Here is a 17120-nt window from a genome sequence, read left to right as displayed (position 1 = left end):
ATTATTTTATTTTTTCTTTCGGCAGACGGGTATTTCAAAAAAATAAAAATAAATTAAAAGTAATGTGGAAATAGATCTTTTTTTGTCCCTACGTAGTTGGTGTATATTTTTGTTTTAATCCTTGTAATAGTATGCAGATTTTTGATGAAATATTTAATATTCTTCAAATTTATGAATATTCCCAAGGAAATCAATCAAATATGCATATTCCATGTAATCGAAAATTACATAGAATAACTTCCCCAGTACACAACTTACAACTTTCATCGTACTGTGCTCTTCAAAGAACAACTCTTCTATCTTTCTTTTTTCTTTTATAAAACATAACAGTTTTACATATAATCTCGAAAGAAGAGTATAAATTCACATGATCTCGAACAAATCTCCTGATACCCCCACCCCCCACCCCGCGATAACAACCATCCAACATGTTGTCCTAAAATAGTAATTTAAAAAAAAAAAGAAAGAGATAGAAATTGTCAAGAACTGATCTTTTAGTGCTTTAAATAGCTAAACCAACCCATTGAAGTATTGCCAAGAATTAGGAAAAAAAATAAATAAAATCAAAAACCCTAATTAAGTTTTTATTCACCATGGAGAAAGAAACAAATGGAAAAGCAAAAACAAATGATGAAAAAATTCAAGAATCTCATGAAGCACAAGCAAATATGTGGAAGTTTGTGTTTGGTTTCACAGAAATGGCTGTGATTAAATGTGCCATTGAGTTAGGAATTGCTGATTTTTTGGAAAAAAATCAAGAACCTATTAGCCTAAATCAACTATCTATTGCACTTGGTTGTTGTTCCACTTCCCTCTATCGTATCCTAAGGTATGATTAATTATTTAGTAATTCGTTACTCTCTCAGTATCAATTTACGTAACAATATTTATCTATACATACCAGAAGTTTGATTTCTTAAACTCGTGATTTAAAATAAGTTATTTGTGTGATTGTAAGAGCATCTCATTATATCAAGGGACCAGTCCACGAAGGGTTGTAATGAAGAGATTAGTATCTACTCATATCCATACATCCTTAACTAGAGAACTCGAGTTGACTTCTTGAGTATGAAGTTTTCGGATAGATTGAAAATGTTTTATCCTACTAATTAACATCGGGAGGGGAAAAATTACTGAAGTAATGAAAAACTTAAAGTATAATTATTTTTAAATAATAATATGAAGAATCATTTTTAAGAAGTATGAATACTATAGAAATTATATGGTATAGCATAAGATAAAATATCATTTGTATCCAGAGGTAGATCCAGGATTTAGAGTCTATGGGTGTCAAGTAGATTCAATGCCTAAATTAATTTTACGTTGAATTTGAATTATTCGTTTTTCGATATATTTGACAAATCAATCAATAAAATAGGAATAAACAACAACTATAATATATTTATTTTTCAAAAAGTGTTTGTAGGCTGTTTATAAAAAAAAAATTAATGATAGTTGAGAGTCTTACATAGCTTGAATTTCAAGAATAAATAGATATCATATAACCGAGAGAGTATGCATATATGTAGGGTTGTAGGAGTTTATGGATGATTTTCGATTTTGAGTTACATGAAAATAGTATCAAGATTTACGTAATTATTTGTCAAGATAACTGACGACCTTTTCATTATATTTTCTTGTTGAAGCATATTTGATGCATTTATTAGTTATTAATTTTTTCCCATGTTCTTTAAGAGATTATAAAAAAAATGACAACTAAGATTATTTGAAAATAACGTAAAAATTAAAAAGTATTATGAATCACAGTAAAATGACAACTAAAAATATGTGAGAACAATATAAGAAATTTCGTTGATTTTTTCTAAGATTACTTATATCACATAAAATGAAACAAATAAAATAACATATATTATTCGAAAATGACATAAAAGGTATATAAATTAATAACTAAAAATATTTCTTTAAAAAAACACACACATAAAAAAGTTAGTTCGCTTTTTCAAATTTTCATTTGTGTCATATAAATTGGAAGGAAAAGAAAAACTAACATACATTGGGACTGCGCTGGCGCGGGCACCTGATATCTAGTGATAATAATAATGTTAATAATACGTACATGGTTACATGGATAACTATTTTTTCTAGGTTCTTGATCAACCGTGGAATATTCAAGGAGACATCAACCAAAAGCGGCAAAAACGGCTATGTTCAAACGCCTCTTTCCCGCCTTCTCATTAAAGAAGGCGAGAATAGCATGGCTGCTTTCTTGCTATTCGAAAGCAGCCCTGTGATGTTGGCACCGTGGCACAATCTTAGTGCGCGTATTTCATCAAAGGACAATAGTACGCCCTCCTTTGATGCAGCGCATGGAAAGGATATCTGGAAGTACGCGGAAGCTGACTCTGGACTTAGTAACCTCCTGAATAACGCAATGGCGTGCGATGCTAAAGTTGCAGTATCAGCGATTATCGACGGTTGCCCGGAGATATTCGAGGGGGTGAACACAATGGTTGATGTTGGTGGTGGTGATGGAACAACACTAAGATTATTGGTGGAGGCTTTTCCTTGGATTAATGGGATTAATTTAGATCTTCCTCATGTTGCTTCTGTTGCACCTCATGCTATTGGTGTTGTACATTTTGGAGGTGACATGTTTAATTATGTCCCCAAAGCTGATGCTGCCTTCCTAATGGTAACTAACTACTAATCCCGTCTCATATTAGATGGACATTTTATTAAAAATATTTATTTTATATTATTCAATCTTTTACTAATTAATCATAATAGATTTTTATTTTATTTTACCCCTATAATTAATATAATTTTTGAAAAATTTAAACAAATTTTGAAGATTCAATTTTTTTTTTCAAAAGGCTAATTAATATAACAAATGATTAATAATAAAATTGATAAATTTATTAATGATTTCTTAAATACATTATAAAATTAAAAAAAATTCCCATCTAATATGGGTGGGAGGGAATAAATATTAATAGTAGTCATTTTAATGGATTCAATTTGTTTTAATTAAAATATTTGATACTTTAATTATGATGGGAGTTAGATTTCTTATATAGTAATTTATGCTATGAAATGACTCAAAAAGTTATCTTTTTATTTGTTTTGTTTTAATAAAAGTCATTCATGATTTAACCATTATCCCATAAAATAATTTCTACCTAAAAGTACTAGAAAATAATATGGAATGGCCCTTATGTTTGAGAGTAGGTCTAAAGTTGTCCATTGATATATTTTATATTATCTCTATTTATGAATTTTCGAGGGATATTTCATTAAAAAATAGCTTATCGTTAAGATTTTCAACAAAAATCATATTGAAAACATTATTAACGAATCAATTTCAAATGGATTTCAGTAATTTTTACTTTAAGTAGTGTTTAACGAATTTCCTATGAAATATCCGTTAAAAACATTTTCAACGAAATTTGCTTTTAGTTAAATAGTATTTATGCATAACTTCATGTATATGTGTTAGAAGTTATTATTGTATGGGTGAGAAACCATCTCTATTTCTATTAACCTTACACGAATTTTCGATGAAAATCTCGTCAAGATTTTTTATTAAAACAACAAACAACAATATACATACAACCTTACTCATATCTCTTGTAGGTAGAATGACTATTTTCAAAAGGCGTTTGACTCAGATTATTGTACCTTTTTTTTTTAAGAGTGTTTTCTTATATTCAATTTTATTTTTAATTTTCATAACCTCATGTATATTGGTGTATATGTTATGTATATTAGTGGGTTTTACATGATTGGGGAGATGAAGAATGTATACAAATATTAACAAAGTGTAGAGAAGCAATTCCAAAAGACAAAGGGAAAGTGATAATATTGGAAGCAATAATTGGTGAAAAAGAAGAAAATAATATTATTAGAGGATCAAATAATGAGAAGCTCAAGGATGTTGGTTTAATGTTGGATATGGTGATGATGGCTCACACAAGCAATGGAAAAGAGAGAACATCTAAAGAATGGGCTTATGTTTTGAATGAAGCTGGATTTGGTAGACACACTATTAGTCACATTAATGCTGTTCAATCTGTTATTCAAGCTTATCCTTCTTGATTTTTATCGTGTTCGGAGACGGATTTAGTGTGTAAGTTATGTCGATTTATGTTTGAGGTTTTTAATAAGCATTGGATACGTATGTTATATTTTTGAAATTACTAATTCAAATCTATCATTTGTTGCAATAATATATCTAATGTATTGATCCAATAAGTAGAGTGTGGAAAAATAGAGGTACATTATATCGGAGCGGACTTACCTGCGTGAACCTTTTCGGTAAAAATTTACTCTATATATAAGATTATTTTTCTTGTATTTCTGTAGATGTATATATTTTCAACTCCCTCAATGACAAGGAGAAACTGATAGCGTAGTGGCACTGAAATTACGCTTCACGTTACCAGTTTGAATTGTTGTGGTAGTGTTTTATATTTTTAATTTTTTAGTTTGAGTTCGGTTTTTCACTTTTTTTAATAAAAAAAAAACGTGCTACAATCGTGGTTTTAAACCCATAAGAATTCAAACGTCCAATTTCTCAAGGTTTATTTACATGTTTATACATTTATTTTTTAAACCCCTGCACGTAAATCCTAGGTCTGCTACTGATTATACATTACTCTTACCTCGTAAAGATAGATAAACTGTTTCCGAAAGATCCTTAACTTATCGTTCACTTTCATCAAATCGAACCTACTATTTATTGCAAAAAAATAGTGTTACCACACATGTAAAATCTCGTAAAGATAAAAATATGCATACCTTATTCCTATTTCATAAAAATAAATAAATCGTTATAAAAAATGAATATCAACTCACCACACAAATGCATCTAATCAAATATTACATATATTTTTTCATATCTTACATTTTTTTTTCAAACATTTAAATAAAAATTACTTTATTTGCATTATTTCAATTTTTTTAAAATTATTATTTTATACGTAAATCGATTCTTGAAAAATCCGAACCAATTAAACCCGATAACCAACTCCGGGTCTAAAACCAGCAGAATCGTATATTTATTAACCCGGCCCGATCATTAACGTCCTCGTCTCCTCCACCATTTTTGTGATTTTCGAAGTAATTTTTTTTGAAGAAACTGTAAATATTGTGAAGGAGAAAAATCGTTCGAGCTAGACGAAGAAGACGAAGATCAAAAGATGTCTACGGAAATACATTCTTCTTCAATTTCAGAATCACCAGATGGAAACAGTCTGTAAGTGTAAAAAAAATCCTTCAATTTGTTATACTGATTGTAATTTGTACTTAGAATTTCAATTATATCGTATTTTGTTAATTATCTGCTGAACAATGCTTTATAATTTTGTAATTCATCATTTTCTAGCTCAACAAGCTAAAAAATCTGTAAAATACTTGTATTTTTTTGGGATCATATTCGTTTAAATGAAATTAGGGATTTGAACTCGTTGAAAGGGGGACTGTACTTCGAATTTGGGAAGTGAAAGGGCGTCTTTGCGATAGTTTTCCAATTTTCAAGGGGTGCCTGTTGTGTGTCAGTTGGCACTCAACAACAATTACAATAGGGTCTGGGGAGGGTACTGTGTGTGTAAATTTTATCGCTACCTCGTGGAGATAGAGAGGTAACACATAACTAGGCAGTTCTCAAAGACAGTATAGAGGTAGAACAAGGCATAACAAATAATTGAGGAAGTGTAGTAGACCATACGTAGTAGACTAATGTGATAAATGAATACGAGAAACAACAAGTAGTAGCAGAAATCGAAGAAGAAGAAACTATGAGACCTTCAATAGAATAGTCTCCTACCTTTTCTAAGCCACATTTCCACTCAAAAAATTAGGTAGCTTCTGGCATATTAAAGAACTTTTTCATAGAAATCACATTGCCCATAATCTTCTTAAATGGTAGGAAAACTCGTATATAATTCTATTCAAGTGCAATGGCTACTTACTGACTGCTCGATACGGAGTAAACTCATGTATACCTTTTTTTTTTTAAAAAATCAGAAGAAGAGAAATACTACTACTTATCTATGGAAAAGAAAATATCTAAGACAGAGTAACTTTCAATTGCAAGCATCACAATCATATAACTTCAGCCGACAAGTTCCCTGCTTATCAGATCCATATTTTACCAAGCACTACAATTCCACTGGCATGTAACACAGTTTGCAACACCAGAATGTTTACATTTCCCAAGTCCACAAAATGACGCAGTTCTCTTCCAAAGTTTTGATCTTTTTACTCCCAAGTTAATTCGAGAGATAATGGACAAAAAATACTTGAACTATCACTTTTTTGGGAGTTTCAAACCTCAACAATCGGTTGTTCCCTTGATCTTTTCCTTCCTGAACTGTCACCGTCTATGTATAATAAGTGAAATAGTAATGGTTTTTATGTTGAATGGACATTTTCCACGGTGAGTTCCACCTAATAAGCTAGTTCTTTGGATTACGCTCTCCTGTTCAGTCTACAAAAATTGATATCAGGACTGGTCAATTAATGCTTGAGACTGAGACTCGAAGTGATGGCCTAATAGACCACAAAGAGTGGGCCTCGATCTTGCCCTACTAGTAGAGCGCTAGGAGTGGTAGCCTAGATCCAAGTGGGGTGCCAGTTGTGACCAACTGAGTACAATAAGGTTAAAAAGAATGAGATGCCAGTCATGACCAACTTGGATAGAGGGGTGCTAAGAGTGCCAGCCTGGATTAAAAAATAGTGGTGCGAGTCGTGACCAACAAAGTTGTTGGTCCTCAAGCAAGGACAATTGTCGAGTGTCAATTGTTCCTGGTTGATGAAACAGAAATATAGTAATGAATTTATAGGCTCAATGAGCTCTCCCATCTAATAAGTAGTCTTTTGGGTTGGGTTCTCCGGTTCAGACTATAACATTGTCCATAAGGGATTCCTAGTGGTTGAAGAGATTGAGTAACAACTATGGGAGTTGGGACCAAGGCTGGAATCCTTGCAGATGCAACACTAGGTGAACTCCTCCGGCTAATTGAACCTTGATAGGTAGAGTTACCCAATACTTGTGTTGATTGGAGATAACATCTACCTATTAAATTAATCAAGGTGTGCTCATGTTGATTCGAAAGCAATTTGCAAAGGTGCTATTCTACTTCGTGGTCTACTAACAACAACAACAATATACCCAGTGTAATTTCATAAGTTGGGTATGGGGAGGGTGGTGTGTATGCAACCTCACCCTACCTTATGAAGGTAGAGAGGCTCGTGGTCAACTGACAAAATATTACTCCTTCCATTTCAATTTATATGGCAATATTTGATAGGAACAAAGTTCAAGAAAAACTAAAAACTTTTGGAACTTGTGGTTTAAAACCATACACATTTGTGTGACGATAAATTATCTCATTAACAACAACAACATATCGTCATACCCAGTGCAGTCTCAACAAGTGGGATGACTATAAATCATCTCATTTTGGGTAAAGTGTGAAATTCAAAGTTAAATTGGCTATACATACAGAAAGTGTTTTTTTTTTCTGTTTTAAAAAAAAACATACAGAAAGTTGTCATTCTTTCGGGGACAAACTTAAAAATAAAGTATATCACATAAATGAGAAATATGCCATATTTAATGAGACAGAGAATTGGTGATCTCTATTTTCTTCCCATGTTAAATCCTCCAATACTACTTTGTTGGGATGTTGCCAACTAGTTATGTGCAACATTGGCTTGGAATGGAATGGTCTAAATAGTATTGCATGGATACAGAGGACTCATATACTCCATCTTGACAATTTCGGATTGAGGTATAGTTGATTGAGTTTCTTCTATGAGCTCCTTCCAAAGATTAATGACTTTCTTGTAATTCTCTAAGTGACTATACTCTAATGATCTTTGAAGTCTGAACCTAGACACTAAGCGGCTGTAATATATGAAAGTATCCCTAAGGAATCGAATGAATTAAAGAAATAGAGGGGTGAATTGGGATGGTATACAAGTTGCGTTGTAGGCAAAGTAGAGATGTCTCTTGGGAATCATATGACTATTCAAGTTAAATGATGATACTAAACAATAGGTTATTCCTGTTTTGACTTAATACTTCAGCTTCTCTTTCTAATTGCTGTTATGCTGCTTGTTCAACTGTAGGTTTGTGGACGTACTGCATGAAGCACCTCTATCCGGTCATAGGAAGCCTACGAGCCTTATTGGGAGTATTTTCTACTGTTTCTTATTGGCAAGTATCAGTTCATGAATTCTTGGCGGTTGTGACAAAGATGCAAATTTAGCCACCTTCTAGGTGAACTAATTATGACAAATTGTAGGCAGGCTTTGCTGTTTTGGCGGTGGGAGCTACATGGATATTTCACCCTATAGAAAGATTAGTGTTCCCACTTCTTTGCAGTTGTAATGCTGCCCTCCTTCTTGTCACAGGTGCGCTATGCAGTCACATACTCTGTCTTCTTTCGTATGCTTTCAGCAAATCATAAGATTTAAATCTCCTCCGTTTCATTGTATTTTTCCAGCATGTGACTTCCCTCTATAGCAGTATAGCTCTAACTTTTCCAGCATGTGACTTCTCTCTGTAGGCATTTTTCAGCAATATTTGGTCTATCAAGTCAAGAAAATACGGTTACAGGTCAGTGTTTTTACTATATTTCACGATGATAATATGTATGGAGCCCAACTAGCTTGAGATCAAGGTTTTGTTGTTGAAATGGCCATTAGTGATAAATATTATTCTTACAATATGTAGCTTGAGATGAAATTTATTGGGGAAAAGAGTTAAAAACAACACTGGAAGGACAATTTCAAGCTCTCTTAGCTATAAATGTAGGGATAGCAATGGGGCGGGGCAGCGGCGGGACGGGTTGAGCTTAACCTGCAAATTTTTTAATCCGCCCGGCATAACAACTTTTTTCATTTCACCCCGCCACATGCTTTTTTAGTATTTTCTTTTTCTAGTTAAGTTTGATACTAAAAGTAATATTCATAGAGATAAATTTATTTTTCATTAAATTGTATTAATTTAATAGATAATTACTTAAGAATTTATATTTTAGAGGTCAATTGGGAAATTGTTATGGTCCCCGGTTATTGATCTCGTTATGGGATGCTGCAATATGAAATCTGAAGTTTTCTTCTTACGACCTATGGTGCTGGTTCGCTAAGAGAACCTGCAATCTCTTGAGTTAAAGTACTCAAAAACTGAAAGTACTTTTCTGCTTCCATTTCCTGAGACAAACAGACAATTTAAATACAACTTAAAAGATAACTACCCCTAGAAACTAGTACATGACTTCCTAACATAACTGGAACGAAAAACTGTACTCTTACAGGAATATAACTACTACTAAAAGGAATAACTACTGCTAAAAAGAAATAACTAATGCTGTAACTATTGGATGACTAAAGAGTGATAACAGAAATATGTAAGTTGTATTATTTTTTATTGAACCATTTTCATTTACTATATTGAATATGTTAGTAGTTTTAAAGAAATTATCTTAATAAATAATGCTCTATCACTCTTATAACAAGTTAAAAAGGTTAAAATTAAGTTTGAACCCGTGTAAAATCACACATACCCACAACCTGCCACCCGCCACGTTCCGCATTAGTTTTAAGAAAGCCCACTTCAACCCGCCCTACACAACCTTAAACCTGGCCCACCCCTCATAGCCTTAAACCCAACCCGCCTCGCCCCATTGCCATCCCTATATAAATGTGAATTGAATATATGACCTCATTGACATAACTTTCATCCATACCTCGCCTTTCTCCTCTCCCTTTTCTTGTGACATGCGCAAAGAAGAAAACGTGGAGTTAAAAATCTCTCCTTATCTATACTAAGTTATCAAAAAAAAAAAGAATCTCTCCTTGTATCATCTACTTGTGGGGTCTTTGGCATATTAATGATGTTATGGTGCCGAAAAAATATATTATTTAAGTGTCATTCCTTAATATGCACTCTGTGGGGTGTCCAAAGTGGGGTACCAGTAAGCTGGAGAAACAGACCAGTATGGTATAAGAACCTGATTTACAAACTGTATGGAACTAAAGGTTTCCCAAATGAGGTGGAGCATAAACTTACTGGAAGCGAATTGTAGTAGGGCCTAAGACCTTGAAAATGAATCAAGGAAATTATTAAATGTACTTTTTAAGCATTGAGTCGCATATGGATTTCAAGTTTTTGATATTTGATTTCTTGCTCCTTTCTATCCTGTGGGTACAAAGAAACATAAATTCACTTAAGCGAGTTGGCAACTTCTCTGCTCTACAATTCAGATACATATTCTCAGGTTCCTGATATCTTTCTTTTATTGAATGGAAGACTTCTGATAGCATTACTTGGATGGGAAATAGAATTTACTGATATGTTCAGCTATCCATATTGATCATCTTGATTTTAGTGTCTGTCATTCAAAATCATATGTTCTATAAACAACAATTTTTGATATTTGCAATAATATGACCTTTAATTTGTAGGGGTACTATATTTTCAGCCAGAAACTGAAGCACGTTATTCGCCTACCATTTGCTACAATCGCATATGGTATGCATCAGCTGATTCTCTATTATATGCGGCAGTCTTTTCTTTTACTATCCTTTTTTTCAATTAGTTTTGATCATCTCTACCGCTAATCTTTGGTCAAAAAAAATCTTGCTATAGTTTCCAACTATTTTCCTTATGATGGTGGTGTACCGTGTCTGGGACAGCTTGTCCGCAACTCAACTATTCCACCGGTACTTGCTACCTCCGACAACACAAATGTCGGTTTAACTCTGCCTACCAAGACTTAGGCAGATGGGAACAAATCATCTATCATGCCAACTATTCTGCTATAAGTGAATTGCATCTCTGCTATTTTCTTACAGAAATTACAATTATTTTCTATGTATGATCTGTTAATTTGCACATGAGGATCTGGTCTTGGACCTTCTCAATCCTCCACTATAGCTCCCATAAGGGAAAAGAGAAGTTGATAAATCTGAGTGTGAAATAATTAATGAAGCTGAGCTTAAAAGATACTAATATTCAAGAGAACAAAATGTTTGCATGAAACAAATTAAGATCATTTTTTTTCCTTTAAAGAAAGCTGTACTGTTGTAATTTCTTGTCAGATCAGTCTGTCATCTGAATAATACTTCAGGAACAACGAAGTAGTTTATTTATAAGTTGCTTCCATAATTGTTTTATAGAAGTAAGAATTATTTTACTTTTTTTAAAAAAAATTGAATAATTATTTGAAACACTTCAATTACAGGAACTGCTGCGATGCTGCTTGTCATGGTTTGGGACCCACATATTGGCATCCTCTCTATGTTGACACTATTCAGGTTTACATTCCAAGAAATTGGCTGCATCAATTTTCTTAGTTCTGTGCAGCTCCTTGCATAAAGAGATGTTTATTTAGCAACTTCAGTATTGGAATGGTCCCGGGTGACTTTTTCCTTCTTAATTTGAGGATAATTACTGATGTATGATATCTTATCAAGGTTCTCTATGATACAGCTATTTTTTAGCAAAACATAAATGTTAAATCTAAGTTATGCAAGACACTTTTAGGCAAGGTAGCATTCTAATCAGAGAGGTGGTTTTGAGGATAAAATTTATAAAAAGTTTTCAAAATCTTTAGGATTTCAAGTTTGGATAGGTGAAGAAACTTTAAATATGGAAGTATGATGGAGAATAATAGCTTTATTTACTATCCATAAATGAGTTGTAGATTAGGAAAATGAGACTCTCAAGGAGTTACGTGTGGGACTTTTTTGGAGCTTTAAGTTTGGCCGCCAGGTTCTAACATGAAAAAGGTAAAGAAATTGAATCTCTCTAATTCTTATTTTAATTTGCTTTGTTTTGAAATAAGAATCATCAAAGAAACATCTTAACTATACAACCTGAAATTTTCAGTAACGGTATTTTCCAGAAAACTCTCACAAATGTACAGTGTAATAGGAAGACGGTAAAATATAAGTTGCTGCCGTTTTCACTTTAGCTTAGAGAGCTCCACCTCAAGGACTGAAAGCAAATGAATGTTAAATTTTTTGTAATAGAAACACATTTTCCAGACTTGCTCAAATGAAGAGTGTAATGAGGCAGAGGGTAAACTGCTTCCGTTCTCGCTTTGGTTTAGAGATATCCACTTCAAGGACTGAAAACAGTTAAGGTGGATTTGATATATCATATATCAATATGTTCTGTTGAATCCACGAAAAATTAGGACCAAAAATGTCAGATTTGTGGGGTGGGATTTATCTCCATTTGTATTTGGGCAGTAAATGAAGTTCATGGATGTAGCACATGAACTTGATCTTAGTTCCCCAAAAATAAGTTCATCGAAATCCTTAAAGTTGTCATTCATGGGTGGAAGAAGAAAGAGCTTGAAGATTTCAGTGGTTCAGGCTCAATGTAAAGGCTACTTTGAGGCTTTACAATTATCAAAATATTAGGATTTAGGACCTCAAGGATGTGTGTATATCTGATCACATTTTTGTTCCTTAAGTGACATGCAAAGTTGGACGTTCCGTGGGCTATAACTGTGGTATTGAAGTTAATATATTTATTCTTTGTAGTGTTCTCTAAACTTGCTTGCTTCAATTTTGTAGGATTGTCATGCTGATGGAAGTAGTATGTGTTAGTTCTTTCATGACAGTCTATATTGGTGAGTAACCACCTTTAGGGGTTGCTTTTAACAAGACCCATTTTCCTTGGTAAAATTTCATCGTTTTAAACCCCTTAACTGTCTAGAAAAGACTCCTACTGAATTGCATGCTTGAGAGATGATGTTAAAATCATAAAGCATCTTCATGTTTGAGAATTTGAAAATAGTTTTTTTCTTTTAAATGACCTATTAGAAATTCCAACCTGTTCTGTATTATAAGAAAGTGCAGATGCAAAATAAGGTCAATTAAACCTTCTACTCTCTGCAGGTTGTGTTCACCAGTACAATTCATTGGATTCCCAGCCTGATGTTTTAAAATCACTTTATTCTCCACTTCAACCATCAAGTTCTCTGGAAGGTTTGAGGTACCTGAGGTTTACAGTCTGATTATGGAGAAACATATTGTCCAATAATTTGGTGACTGTTACTTTACCTTAAAGGCATGCTTGAAAACCACTGTCTGATTACATGGCTGTGTAGAAACTAGTAATTACACAATCTAATAGCTACACAATATAGTAATTACAGGGTGATATTCAATCTCATGTTTGGTTGGGTAATTACATAGTTGAATATTCTTTTATTTTCAACAAAAACTCATTATAACTTTTTTTTTTCTTCATATGAACATGTAATGAGTTTTAATGTGTGACATAATGTGTGTGTAAGAAATATTAACAATGAAAAAAGAAAGAATTTTGAAAAGCCATCTGGTAATTAGACTTTGTATTTACTTCCAATTCTTTGCTCCTCTTGAGAACTGGAAAGTGTACCTCAACTACACCAAATTCCAAGCCGATGAAGTAGTTACTTGGCCAGTCGTTAAAAGGGTAATTACACTAATTATGCCCTAATTCAATTACAAGGGGGCCATCCAATGAGGCCCTAATTTTGTACAGGATAGTGGAGGAGGGCTCTTTCATGATTCTATTTACAACAAGGTGCTATGTGGGTGTAATTTCTGTGCTTTTTAAGTCTATTTTTTTAATTAAAAAAAGACTTTAACACACTTATTTTTTGAGCCTGTAAATGTACACACTTCTCTTTTTGAGCCTGTAAATGTATCAAAAATTATGCTCTACTCTACTTGACAGGGAAACAAAAACTTCAATGTGTTTGGCAAGTCAAACTACTCTCCAAGTCCCTATATAGATAACTCTGAAAAGCTTTACTAGATTTTCTTAATTGCAGTTTGTTAGATGTGTGTAGTTGAAAACTGGGGAAGTGAGGAATTTTGTTGAAAACTGTGATATCAAAGCTATAATAATAGAAAGAAGTATTTATTTTATGGCAAGTGTAGATCTTGATGGTGGGGATCTTTGCATTAGAGGAAGGAGTAAAATGAGTTGGAACGACCAAAACTGAGTTGGGTCAAACAAATTGGGATTGACAATAGTGTCATCTTTGTTTGAGTTCATGTTTGTTGAGATAATAGTTAGTAACTAATAAGTGTTTTTGCGACATGATATCTTGTTTGATCTCTGATATGATCAATTATTTGGCAGTTGGAGAAGTGGAAGGCCTTAAGAGGAATAACCAATGCTAAAATAATAAAACCCAACCTTCTCAAAAAAAAATAAAAATCCCAAGTATTTTCTTGTCTTTTTTAAACCAATCATTATATGCAGCAGGGATTTGTCGTGTCAATGCGACTATCTTTATGGCCCTCCAAGAGGACTTTTGAGAAGAGGTGGAAGAAAGCTTCAATGCTTCTAAATCTTTTTCACCACTGCTTCTAGATGATAAAATGATAATTTTGCTAAGAGCCTTTTGTTGTACAGGTACCAGGATGGTGGTCGCCTGTCAGATCAGCAGATGGCGTTGTTGCAATATCAGCAAGAAAATATACACTTTTTGGGTGAGGAGGTAAGCTATTATTAGAAATTCCTAGATCTTGCTGGCAGTATGCTTCCCAAGCTTTTTGGGGGTTGGGAAGGATGTAGAAACTGGACTTTGGGCTGCTCTATATGAGTTGGTGAATCAAGTAGTAATTAATAACAATTAGAAGTATATTTATTAGTATAAGTTAAGAATGACCTGCTTACGTCTTGTCTCTTCAGGATGTCTATATCTCTTATGGCGAAATGGATTTTAATCCTGATTGTTTCTTATAGGAATTTTTCTTTTTTTCTTGAGTTAATTTAATCCTTTTTCTTCTAGATTCTTAGACTGCAAGAAACCTTGAGCAAATACGAAAGATGTAATGATGGGAGTGCACCTCAGGTATGTGTTTCTGCTGTTCAAAACTGTGTTGCTGTTTCTATATTATATTGGAAAGAAACAAAATTTACTTGTTGGGCTGCACGGCAAGTTAATTCTTTTTAAGCTATACAAATAAAATAGGAAAATGGAAGAACTTGAGAAACATGAACTTGTAAGATCTTAGTGGAGGTACTGTCTGTTTAAGATGATCATCCAGCTTTTCTGTCCTATTAGTAGTGGCACTAAAGCTTGGCCCCGATCCTATCATTTTGATCCCTCATGTCAATGAGTTCTAACGAACTGAACAAGTAATATCTGGTAGCAACTGAAAGGGGGGAAAAATCCAAAAAGAAGAAATATCATAGATGCTGAGAACGATATTTGCATACACTAACACTTGCATCTTTCATTATTCTCTCACGATTTTTTTCTGAAAGAAAAATTGATAACTGTATGATATGGGACTGCTGATAATGAGATTAACCATATTGAATAGTCATTAATCACTAGAATTTGGGATTAAGTTTTGAAAGTGATGAAGTTAACGACTTGTCTTGGTTCTTCCAGGTAGATCTTGCTCACCTGTTGGCAACTCGAGATCAAGAGTTACGTACTCTCAAAGCTGAGGTAATATGTGACATGCAGTTTTGTCCTTTTTCATTTCCAACAGGCCTATGGTTCTGATAGCACACGTACAATGGCATGTCTGTTTTGTGGGAAACAATATCTTTTTTCTTTCACTTTAAACTGGAGGTTTAGTGCATCTTGTTTTATCCTTTAACCTCTTCTGCTAATACTTGTGGGTTTCAGATGAATCAATTACAATCTGAGCTTAGGCTTGCTCGATCTATTGTAGAGGAGAAGGATGCTGAGATTCAGCGTATTCGCAATGCAAACAATCAGGTGTGTTTTAAAATGCTTTGAAAGTCTAGTAACATTTTTGGGTTGTGAAAAGAAGTAAAATATATTTGGTTTACTTATAGCTGGGCTTAGTTTTCTTCTGTGAGTGGTCACTTATGTTGATTGGGACTTGCTTGCGTCTTTCGATCTTCTTTCGTTAAATTACATTGTAGTATTATTTTTTCATGCAGTCATTTATCGGCCTTATAAAAGTGGACCATTGTGAAAGTATTTAGCACATTCTTCTTTATTTCTTTTTTCTCTTTGCTTTCCCCTGTTAATTAGTTTGTTGTTTCTCAACTGCGATAGCAAGTTATATCTAAACTGTTAAATGTTGTCAGCTACACAAGTCTTATACAACGACAACCACCTAGTCGATCACATCTAGGTTTATTCTATCTTCATTGTATGTCTTGTACAGTATTTGGGCTCTCGCATGCTTGCTTGATCATGCCTTTATTTTATTTTTTCCGAAGAAGGGTGCTTGATATCTCTCTCTCGCTCTCTGTAACAGTATGTAGAAGAAAACGAGAGGCTCAGAGCTATTTTGGGAGAATGGAGCAGCCGAGCAGCTAAGGTAGTACTTCTTATTTATGGTTCATTGCTATAATGCTGTCGTTTCCTTTTCCTCTATTACACCAAACGTCTTTTTTTTCTTGGCTGGATAAAAGCTCGAACGTGCTTTGGAGCTGGAAAGGATGTCAAACTTGGAACTGCAGAAAAATATAACCACACTGAAGATTCAAATGTGTGAATAGTTCAGCCTGACTAACTGCTAGATCTTCTTTTGCTGTGTACAATAGATCCTTGTGGTTCTGCTCTTCCTCGGACCCTGTGCATAGCAGGAGCTTTCATGCACTAGGCTGCCCGTTTTTAGATCTTTTGCAATACCATTGTTGGAAAACCTAATGGTTCCATCTGCACATGTACAGATTAAGCTCAAACAATTGTTTGCTCATCTTTCAGACTTTAAGCTTTGTATAGTTTTTCTCCACTACTATTTATCTCACATATTTTCTTCCTATTTTAGGTTTCTTTTGGATGAATCTGTTCTAACAATTTGCTTTTACTGTAAATTAGTCATTTTATTGCTATAGCCAAAACATACAAGGATGTTTTTCAATATTGGATGACATTGAAAGATCAAAAGTGTATTCAAGATTTTAAGTTTATGGATCCGACACATGTAGACAAAGTTTCATCATTTGTCATAATACATTATGGAAAAAATAACACTCTAACTTCACTACATCTGACAACTAAGCACTCCAACTTAGTCTTAATTGATAACTAAACGCTCCAACTCATTTTCATTGTGTTGTGGAAGGTGTCTAGATGATCATTTTTAAGCTGACACAATGGAGACTAATTTGGGTATTTAGATATGTATACTCGAAGTTGGAGGAT

General features: G+C 33.6%; 2 protein-coding genes across 3 annotated transcripts; both read left to right on the top strand.

The window, feature by feature from the left end:
* The first annotated feature begins 346 nt into the window (after positions 1 to 346).
* Positions 347 to 4212, top strand: LOC101249609 (acetylserotonin O-methyltransferase). The gene is made up of 3 exons (XM_004251641.5): positions 347 to 829; positions 2107 to 2653; positions 3730 to 4212. The coding sequence occupies exons 1-3, from the start codon at positions 594 to 596 to the stop codon at positions 4054 to 4056; spliced, it is 1110 nt and encodes a 369-aa protein (XP_004251689.1). The 5' UTR covers positions 347 to 593; the 3' UTR covers positions 4057 to 4212.
* An 821-nt stretch (positions 4213 to 5033) lies between these two features.
* LOC101249332 (protein FIP1) lies at positions 5034 to 16836 on the top strand. Of its 2 annotated transcripts, none has more exons than XM_069292764.1 (14): positions 5034 to 5215; positions 8095 to 8186; positions 8275 to 8379; positions 8535 to 8584; positions 10435 to 10501; positions 11214 to 11286; positions 12556 to 12611; positions 12880 to 12976; positions 14393 to 14477; positions 14772 to 14834; positions 15381 to 15440; positions 15624 to 15716; positions 16228 to 16290; positions 16385 to 16836. In XM_069292764.1, exons 1-14 carry the CDS (start codon positions 5160 to 5162, stop codon positions 16469 to 16471), a joined length of 1047 nt encoding a protein of 348 aa, XP_069148865.1. In that variant the 5' UTR covers positions 5034 to 5159; the 3' UTR covers positions 16472 to 16836. The 2 variants fall into 2 exon arrangements, with proteins under 2 accessions (XP_069148865.1, XP_069148866.1); XM_069292765.1 differs by having other exon boundaries at positions 5039 to 5215; positions 12880 to 12980; positions 14397 to 14477.
* Positions 16837 to 17120: the final 284 nt, after the last annotated feature.

The sequence above is a fragment of the Solanum lycopersicum genome, chromosome 12 (genome assembly GCF_036512215.1).
Source record: "Solanum lycopersicum chromosome 12, SLM_r2.1".
NCBI classification, from domain to species: domain Eukaryota; kingdom Viridiplantae; phylum Streptophyta; class Magnoliopsida; order Solanales; family Solanaceae; genus Solanum; species Solanum lycopersicum.
This window is presented reverse-complemented; position numbering and strand designations above follow the sequence as displayed.